The following is a 10,446-nucleotide window of genomic DNA, read 5'->3' on the forward strand; positions in this document are numbered from 1 at the left end:
AACCAGGCTAAGAAGAGATATCTCTAATCCTGGTCTCTGATTTTTGGAGTCTCCAATTCATGCCCTAATTATGTGGGAAATGCATTGCCTATAATGCTTGTTAACACCCTGTTGTGTGGGGAATCAGCTTTCCCTGTACTACCTATTCTCTAAAACCCCTCTCCCCAAATAATCTGGAGAAAAACTTCCCATGCAATTTAACAAAATGTCTTATATGTCCCACCTTGTTCTTGTGTACCTGTAACTTGAAAGCAGTGCATCCCCATGAGCAAAGCTATATTATACAATGGGCAGATTCTCTTTAGAGTTCTCCTAAACCTTCTGATGTTTTAAATGAGCCACAAACACCATGACTGCCTGTCTTCCTTTGGCCTGATTACTTGGAGTGCATGTTTCGTTAGCTATTTATGAAGCCTTCTATTACCCAAGCCTGTTGACTGATCCGTCATTCTCTGACTAGGTGTCTGTTCTCTCTTCCTTTTTGCTGATCACAGAGGCGCAGCCCGGTAAGAACTTTCAACATTTTTTATCCTAAACATGTATAAAGAAAATTGCTGCCAAGGCCAGATGGCCCGGTTGACTTCTCATCAAATTTATGACAGCCCAGTATGAATGAGGCAGATGAATTCAGTTTACTGGTTGGAAGTGTCTGGTCCTGAAAGTGTCAATAACATATTTTAGGATTATAAGAGCACTTCTCCATTAATACATTAAACTAAATTAATACATAGGTATCCCAACTCCTAATGTCGGGTGTGTGTGTGTGTGTGTGTGTGTGTGTGTGTGCGTGCACGCACGCGCGTCCACATGCATGCGCACACGAGCAAGACCTGGAGATTGGCCAGAAAGCATCATAGAAGTTTATAAGAAATGTATAAGTTTGAAGAATAAGAAAACTATAAGGAAAGTAAGGAAACCATTTTTAAGCCACGTGGTTTTTAAGACTGAATTTATAATAAGTTGCATTGGCCAGTGTACACTGATACATAGTAATGCATAATCACAGTTTCCATCTTAGAGGAGGAGACATGCTTTCAAGTCGATATGTCTAGGCTGTCACATAATTCTTCTATATGCCATCACTGAAGACAAAAATCATAGTTTACATTGTTCAAAGTAAAACCTCAGTCATTTTCCTCAGGTTGAAGAGTGATGTATTCAAAGCAACAACAAAAAAGGGTCTTTGCTATGTTTGAAATGCCTGCTTCTATCTGGCCAGTCCCTTGAGAGGGGAAATGGAATTGAAAACAATGCCATCTGAAATATCCCTAGGTCTGTGCCAGTTCAATTAATCAGTTATTATTTCAGGCAAATACTGTGCCCCAGTTGAGAAACTGGTGGTTGGTTGGTTAAGCCACTTGGCTGAGTATCAAAGAAAGCAGCACCTGCAAGTCTGGATGATCTCAGGTGACATCTCAGATTGTGACAAGTTACTCTTTTTCTTTAAAGAAAAAAAGTGAACTAACTAATTCAAAATGAAGGAAATTCATTCACAATCTACATATAAGGGCAGTCATTGAAACTGTGGTCATTTGGTGAGGTTTTTTAATTCAATGGGCTTTCTTCCTGAATGTGGTTTGTGTGGTCAACATCACTGTAACCCAGCTTTGGATTTATCATGCTGCAGCATCCAGGCCATCAAACTCTGTACGCCACATCCAGCTGACAATGGGACTTCCTTTTCTGTTGCTGTTCACTTGCTGTTCAAATATCTGTTCCTTTCTAAATTGATCTTATTTTTACTTTCCAAATTTCTAAACATGCATTTCTAAATATGCATTTTCTTACATATTTCTACCATGTCTTGCCTGCATTTAATGGGCAATTGTTTAATCATGTGGAGTTTTTAATAAAAATGTTACGGGGACTTCTTGTTCAGGTCCTCCCAACAGTAAATATCTGTTGAATGAATTGATACACCAGGAATCGGTGAATACAAAAGAGGCGTTGAACCTTTCTTGTTTTCATAAGTATTACATTTTTTATTAAAAGGGTAAAGTAGACTGAAAGGTCTTCAGTACAGCCTTAGGGCCCCCCAATTCCTGGATTTCAGGTCTCACAATACTAGAGGGGAACCATTCCCTAGAACTTAGAGCCTGTGGGTCTCTTCCTTCAGACCTTATTAATAAAAATAGGACCAGCTGAGGCTTCATAACCTAGGAAAACATTTTAATTTAAACAATTTGTTCTCTTGTTATTTTTGTCTATACAGTCTTATTTTCCAAAAGCCAATCGGTATCCAAACTCCCATAATGACTATAGCTGATTTAAATATCCACATGTATTTAAATGTTTATAAATTTAAATAGATATGTTAATTTAATAAAATATATTCATTTATTAAAATAAGTAATGGTATTTAATTAGATTTATTTAAACAAATTAATATTTTTAAACATAAAATATTTATTTTTAAAGTTATTACTAACAAAATAATAATTCTCTATATGACACACACACAGATTGTATTATTAGTCAGGACAAGACAGAAACTAGTTTGAGAGATTGGGCCACCCACACCAAAACATCTAGTGGATCCTGTTCAGATGGAAACTGCTCTTCTATCATAAATGAGTTGAAAATAAGACAAACCCCAATTCTGAAAAATCTTTACAAAATAGGGGAAGAAGCTTCCTATATTGCTATGTCTTGTCCTGAGTTATTGATGTTATCATTTGAGACAAGAAAATATATGTTACCACTGGGTTGAGAGTTCACCAATGTAGGGAAGTAGAAAAACTCTTTGTTGACCACCCACCAAATTAATGGTCAGACCCTTTGAAATACTTTCCTATACTTTCACTTTTCTTATGCAGCTCTGTCTGCCCCATCGTTCTCCTCAGGCAGCCCTGCCAAGCCACGTCCCACCCACGGTGCCTCCCTTTCAGTGGTCTGTTTTTCTGGAAGCACCTCATGCTAAGAACCTTTCATAGTGGTTTTGAATCAAATCTTTGTATCTAATCAATCCTTCTGTTATCAAAATAAGTTTCTGCTAAGGCCTATTACTAGTATTCCTGCCAGGCCTGTTTGTATTCCAGTAGTATCACACGCCTTGAACTAAAGGAATGACCCCCAATGGTAGATTGGTGGGCCAGGTAGCAGGCAAGTGGAAGAAATTGGGGTGGGGCAACCTAGTGGGGAGGATGGAATTCCCTGGCTCCCTGCATAGAACAGCCCATTCAGTGCCAGTGCTTTGAAGGTTTCCTTCTCTATAACATTTGCCACTTACATCCATTAAAAACCGCATTAGTAAACTAATGACTGTTTCAACTAGTTTATGGCCCCCATGTGATAAGAGCAGACAGTACTCCTAATATAGTCTATGATTTTCAAAGATTAAATGTAACTTAAACTTGGACTTACTTTCTTGTCTACTAGACTTCAGGGTTGTTTTTTAATAGACTGTTTAATATTTAATTTAATTTTTACTTTATATTTACTTTAATATTTACCAGATCTACCCAGGTAAGGGATTTTTCTGGTTTGGGAGACTTATAATTTACCCTTCCTTTCTCTCTATAATCCTAAGTAAAATGAAAACTGATTTATATGAATGTGTCTACAATTTCCAACTTGAATGTGATTCTGAGAAAATTTTCATTTTTCCCCATCGATTTCTTTGAGTTCAGATTAATTGCAATAACAGAAATATACATATTGTACATAGCATATATGTGGTCTTAAACCTTATAGTGTCTATTTCTAATTCTAGGGTGCAATTAAAAGGAACTTATCCAGTAAGTATATCTTAGCTACCAAAAATAGAGTACAATTTAAAAGAAGGAATAAGTTCCTTGGATCTTGAAGCATATATACATTTGACTTATATACTTTGGGGCTTGATTTTTAAGACTTACAAATACCTTTTACAGCAAAGAAATACAATGATAAAGGGGCTTAGTGGGTTCTGAATGATTCATGTTTAAATTCTGAAAATGAATATGTTCCGGGGAAAACTTTGCTTATTTTCTTCCTGTATTTTTCAACACTTGTATCATTTGACTTTAGAAATGAAGTTCATCAAGTGTGTGCTTGGTGATGAGGGTGGGGAGAGGGGGCAGAAGGAACTGAAGATAAATACCACTTACCCATTCTTGTGTTATTTGGTATAAAAATTTTAGTCAGCCAAGGTGACATGGAATAGGTTATAATATACATAGAGCATGATCTTCTTTTGCTGCATACAACACATTCTAAGGAATTCTAAATTCGTGGTTCCTGGTTAAAGGTATAACATTTTCTTGGCATTTCAAGAAAAGAACAGGCAGAGAATGCTGGATTCATGTCCTGTGGACATACGGCCTGGCTTAATGTTCTCTTATGATAATTGGGAAGCAGACCTGATCAAGGCATCAGACATTCAGAGAATGTTATGCTACTCCACTAGCTCTACAGTATACAAACCTTCTATTTGATGCTTAGCGTGATAATTCCTTGGTCAATTAGGTTTTTACAAATGCCAGAGAAAATGCTACTACATATGCCTAATATAAGACTGTTGCATTGCCAGGGGAGAAGGTTTGTTTTGTGGGTTTGTTTTTCAAAGCTTTCATGTTGAGTTGCTTATTGATGGGACTTAACTCTTTAAGTGTTTCCAAACATAGCTCATAAGACAGATAAGTAAGGAATGGCAAGAAAAATATGCCTAAAAATTCCTTTGTCCTGTGTATCAGGTGAAGAAGTGGCCAGACCCAGGCGTTCCACACCGACACCAGAACTCATCAGGTAAGTGTGAAAGACACTGGTGTGTTTCATGCGAGGCATCACCACTGTTAACAATGTAGCCTATCTCATTTGGACTAAACTCAGCTCCTTTTACAAAAGGACCTGCCCATGTGTGTAAGTTCATAGTGTGATTCATATATGTTATCATTTCTCATATAAGTGCAGCCTGAGAGACACCTTTAGAAAAGTACTCTGTAGTCACCTACAGTAACTATCTATCAGAATGTGCAGTCCCCTCACTAATAGCAAGGTTGAAAATTTGTATGAAGAGGTCCTTTGGGGTCTGTATACCAAGCTGAAATCCTATATAATAAAAAGCTAATATGCAAATTAACTGAATGTTGGAATGACTGGTCAATGTGCACTGACCACCAGGGGGCAGAGAAAGTATTCTGTAGTCACCTACAGTAACTATCTATCAGAACGTGCAGTCCCCTCACTAATAGCAAGGTTGAAAATTTGTATGAAGAGGTCCTTTGGGGTCTGTATACCAAGCTGAAATCCTATATAATAAAAGGCTAATATGCAAATTAACTGAATGTTGGAATGACTGGTCAATGTGCACTGACCACCAGGGGGCAGACACTCAATACAGGAGCAGCCCCCTGGTGGTCAGTGCACTCCCACAGGGAGGACGCTGCTCAGCCAGTAGGGAGTGGGCCTAAGCCATCAGTCAAACATCCCCTGAGGGCTCCCAGACTGCTAGAGGGCGTAGACCAGGCTGAGGGGACCCCCCCCTCAAGTGTATGAATTTCGTGCACCAGGCCTCTAGTATGTTTATATTTTTCTACGAAGAATAGCCTGTTTAGTCAGATACAATTTCATGATACATTTTACCTGCCACACACCAAAGGAATCTTCTGTTTTGTTTACGGCAAAACATTGTATTTTATACTGTGTATTTATTGGATTGAGCAAGTATTATACAAATGGACATTGTTTTCCAAATGACTCCTATTTAAAAGATGAATCTTTTTTATTTTCCCTCCTTCTCAACCTCTTCCTTCTCCCCTTCACCTCTTACCTCCCACCACCCACACAAAGAATTCATTAGGATTAATCTAGGGAAGAAATGGAGAAGATTATACAACCTTTCGTTAATAATGAGTTTAAGTAATCATTGGGAAAAAAGATGAGAGTTTAACTTATTACTCTCTTTTCCTTCCTGATTTCTCAGTACTCTTTTTCTTTTTCTGAGATGTGCTATCTTAAGGTATTAAGAGGTTATAACTAGTGTATTGGGTAGGAGGCAGGGATGGATGCAATTAGAAGCTGGTAGGCCCAGTTTCTTATTTAAACACAAACTTCCTGGGTGGCTTATCACTTAGCCTCGCTGGCCTGACTTTCACTAATTATAAACTGCATTAACTATAACATAGAGATGTGGCGAAGACAAATATCAATGGGTGGAGATCTTTTTTTCTTTTTCAAATTAGAAGAATCCTATATTCTACATTTAGAGCTGTGTGCTTTGGCAACATTTTATTTTATTGTTTATTTAATATATTTTTATTGATTTCAGAGAGGAAAGGAGAGGGAGAGAGAGAGATAGAAACATCAATGATGAGAAAGAATTGATTGGCTGCCTCCTGCACGCCCCATACTGGGGATTAAGCCTGTGACCCGGGCATGTGCCATTGACAGGAATCAAATCCTGGACCCTTCAGTCCGCAGGCCGAGGCTCTATCCACTGAGCCAAACCAGCTAGGGTGGTTTGGGGATCTTAAGAGAGTAAGGTACTTTACAATAAACTTATCTATTCTAGGTAGAGGTTCTCTCCTTCAAATTATTTAAAAGGGCACCTTGGTCCCCCATTGAGGGGTCTTATCTCCTACCAACTCCCTTGTCCATAATACATTTGACATCCTTACATATACTTTCTAGACCTATGGGAACTTACACACATGCATACATACAGACACAAGTGCACACGTACATCTGCCTTACTGTGAAAAATATGTGAAAATGTGTATGTGTTTTTCAGCATTAATATCCCCTTTATGTTTTGCTTTAATGTGTGTGATTTAGCAAAAAACCTCCAGATGACACTATGGCCTTAGCTCCCCTCTTTGGCCCACCATTAGAATCAACTTTTGATGAACAGAAGACAGAAGGTAGGAAAAATGTATATATCTGTAGTTGTTGTTTTTTTAACTTACTTAAAGTAAATATATGTGTTTTGAAGCATATTCTTAATGTATCATCAGATCTCCAGTAGCTGTGTTTGGTAATAGAAAATGCTCTTATAAAAAATCATTTAAGAACACCATGCCACATATATTAAAAAATATTATTTTTCTAGGATCCATTATTGAGGGAAATTCTATTTAAAGGTTAAGGACAAGACTTAAAACCATAATAGGTAGGCTAAGCTACTGTAACAAAGAGGCGCCAAAATATAGTGACTTCAACAAGATAGAATTTTATTTCCCTTTCACGTTAACAGTCTCAAACAACATAGGACGGTGGGCTGGCTCTGCTATTCTTCTCTGGGTCTGAGAGGGCTGCTTCAGCTCCCACCATCTCTCAGTCAGAAGAAGGCGGGGAGTAAGGTCGGGAAGGCGAAAGGACCGCACTGCCAATTCTTGTAAGAGCAAAATCTGGAAGAGACATACATCACTTCGAACCAGAGCCCATGATAGATCATTTAGTGCCACAGGGCCAGCTAAAACTCTTTCACTATGAAGAAATGGAGAGAATGCTGGAAGACAGCTCGCAGTCAGCCACATCTGAGCATTTTTCAGTGATTTGGTTAGGAAAGTGTATAAGAAGCATCCCTAAATACTCCTTCAGTGATTTGTCTACAACTTAGGTCTCTTATTAACTTATCTGTGATCACCCGTTCTTAAGGACATAATTACGTAGTGACTGAAGGTGGGATTAGATTTGTGTCATTTAAATCTACCTATTAAAAGAATTTCATAACTATATCAAAACCTAATATACAAAATAGAAAACAGTCCTTAAAATTCAAGGTGGTATTCAACATTGAATCCATAAAAAGAAAATACTGCTTTACATCCTTAAAGAATATTTACTTTTATGCTAAGACCATTTATGAGGTTTATGATGAAGAGGAGATTCACCCCTGGACTTGTCAGTGAGCCTGGCTCGATTGCTCTTTAGGTGGTTTTGGCCCCAGAAATTCCGTGAAGTTCCAACATTTGTACCAAGCACATTTGTTTTGCTAATACCCACATTCACCTGTCATATATACACACTCTCACTTTTTTTTTATTGATTTTTCGATCACTGGTTTTAAAAGCCTGGGAAAGCATATGTATTTTGGAGGCAGGCATGCATGTACGCCTGGGATCAGATTTTAGCTCCTCTGTGTTCACCATGTATGCTCTTGGGCAAGTTATATAATCACTCTAATTTTTGGTTTCCTCTACTGAAAATGGCACTAATACCAACCACATGGTGGTATTTTTTTTTCACATGGCGGTGTTTTGAGGATTAAATATATATAGTAATAGCTATGGGCCTTGTGGTAAGTGATCTATATACATCTTGTATACATTATATTTATATTCTCCTTCAATCCTTTACATAAATCTCTGAGATTGCTTTTATGTCTACACTAAAGGAAGGGAAGCTCTGAGTTTAAATGACTTGCCCAAGGTCTACAATAAGTATGGAGGCTGCCTTCAAATTCATATTCAACTAACTTTCCAGCTTGTGTTTCATAACATAATGAATTACAATCAGTACTTATATTGCCCCTGGTACATGATAGGTGCTGGAAAGAGCTGGTTATTTACACTGTTACCATAGCAATAAAAAAGTCAAAAGGGGAAGACAACACAAGTCGAAGAAATCTTAGAGTCAGTGTCCTTAGACTCAATATCTAATTGCTCTCATTTATTTTAGATGTCTAAGCACTTGTTTATTTTTCTTGTTCTCTTAAGTGTTTACCATTTTTTGATCATTTAATTTCTTTCTATGATGCTGTGAAAGGTTTACTTAAAGACCCTATAAGATCCTTTAAAGATACAAACCACTGTATAGAACCCAGGCATTTTAATTTTTTAAACATACTGATATTTCTAGCAAACTTTAAATAAACCAACTTAAAGCAGCTTTCCATGAGATTAATGGCTGGATTTTCAAATGGGTACCAGAAACTGAGCCAGTGTATTCAGAATGTCCTCAAGTGATCAACCAGAAAGAAAATGCAGTTTTTACTTAGCTGTATATAAACACACAGACACTCTCCTGTACACATACAAAAGCACCCCCCGCCACTCCTGTTTCCATTTTCTGCTTGAAAAGAACAAGGAGCAGCATGTTCCTAGATTAATTTGCTAATTCTGAGGCAGGAGGGAAGTAATTTTGTGAAGCTCAACTTTAAATTGAAATGTTAAATTCTAAAATATAGAGGCATTTCTTTTGTAAACTCACCCTGGAAATTTTTTTTTATGTTTCCAGTTCCCTTAGATCAGCCTGAGATATGGGGTTCAGGCCAACCAGTTAATCCAAGCATGGAGTCGCCAAAGTTAACAAGGCCTTTTCCCACTGGAAGTAAGTTATGTGCCTGCTCTGTCTGGAAAAATAAGTGACTCATTTTACTGTCTGTCTGCATAGTGAAATTGGGCAACTTTTAGAAAGTCTACATAAGCAACATTTGGACTGTATAATATTCAGAAGAGATGTTATTCTAACAGGCTTTAGAGTTAAAGGGGCCAAGGCAGGTTGTCAAGGCAGGAATAACATAAATAAAGTAAAATCAGTAACTTTGGATCATAGTCTCTTCTGATACTCCACAGACTCACTTATTCATTCATTTAGTCATGCATTCAGTGTGCATATGTAAGAGTGAAAAGCAAGTGAGCCAAGAACCTACCATGCTCCAGGCCTGGGCTGTCACGCAATGCAGAGGTATCACACAGCACCAGGTCAGGTGTGGTTTCTGACAGTCCTACAGACTGAGGCTGCATAGGATAGAAAGGCCACATTGAGAGGAGAGAATGACAATTGGAGAGCAAGGGAAATGATGCTATATGGTAGAGAGAAGCCGAGATAGGAGATCTGGGCAAATTTATCTCAAAGCAGGGCCATCAGCCCATCTTATTCCAGCATGCCCCTCCCCACTCCAGGACCTGAAGATCTTTAGAGCCCTTTGCCTGCAATGGGTTGGGCTTTTGGGGCTGAATGGATTGCTCATTAGGTCAAGCCACCTGTCTGATGGATTTATTGAGTTCTCATTTCAGTGGACTTATCTTAGCAGATGTGCATGGGGAAAGCACTCCTTAAAAATCCTATTGGATCTTAGAGAAAGGTATTTGGGGATGGTGGGAGGATGCAGAGGGTATTTTTACGCTGTGAGGTTCGCATAGAGACCAATTAATACTTTTTCCAGTTCAGCATCCCCAGAGCTCTGCTTTTTGATGCCTAAAAATAATCATAGGAATTAACCAAGGGATTCCTAATCAGTGACCCAAGAGGCTATTTGTTGGAAATGTTGCTATAAAGCCATGTGATCCAATCTTTCTGAGAATATCTACACTAATAAAAGAGAAAAATGGTAATTGGCGTACTACGCTAGCCTTTTCATTGGCTAATCAGGGCTATATGCAAATTAACTGCCAACTCAGATGGCAGTTAATTTGCATATGTAGGTACAATGCAGGGAGGCAAAAGGGAAAGCAGGAAGAAGCCCCCTGCCACTGACAGTGATCAGAAACCTAGCCATGATCAGAGAATCAGGCGCCTTTGCCG

General features: G+C 38.3%; 1 protein-coding gene across 17 annotated transcripts in view; it reads left to right on the top strand.

Annotated features, from left to right (window-relative positions):
- Positions 1–10,446, top strand: part of SGIP1 (SH3-domain GRB2-like (endophilin) interacting protein 1) — a 226,394-nt gene that overhangs the window by 142,665 nt on the left and 73,283 nt on the right. For 14 of the 17 annotated variants that reach the window (XM_015565995.1, XM_006766889.2, XM_015565994.1 and 11 more), the window contains 5 exons: positions 495–506; positions 3,713–3,737; positions 4,674–4,725; positions 6,754–6,839; positions 9,157–9,249. In XM_015565995.1, coding sequence (XP_015421481.1) covers positions 495–506; positions 3,713–3,737; positions 4,674–4,725; positions 6,754–6,839; positions 9,157–9,249 — 268 coding nt within the window. The remainder of the gene's footprint in view (positions 1–494; positions 507–3,712; positions 3,738–4,673; positions 4,726–6,753; positions 6,840–9,156; positions 9,250–10,446) is intronic. The other 3 variants (XM_006766891.2, XM_006766901.2, XM_006766903.2) reach the window with 1 other exon arrangement.

The sequence above is a fragment of the Myotis davidii genome, unplaced genomic scaffold (genome assembly GCF_000327345.1).
Source record: "Myotis davidii unplaced genomic scaffold, ASM32734v1 scaffold122, whole genome shotgun sequence".
Lineage (NCBI taxonomy): Eukaryota > Metazoa > Chordata > Mammalia > Chiroptera > Vespertilionidae > Myotis > Myotis davidii.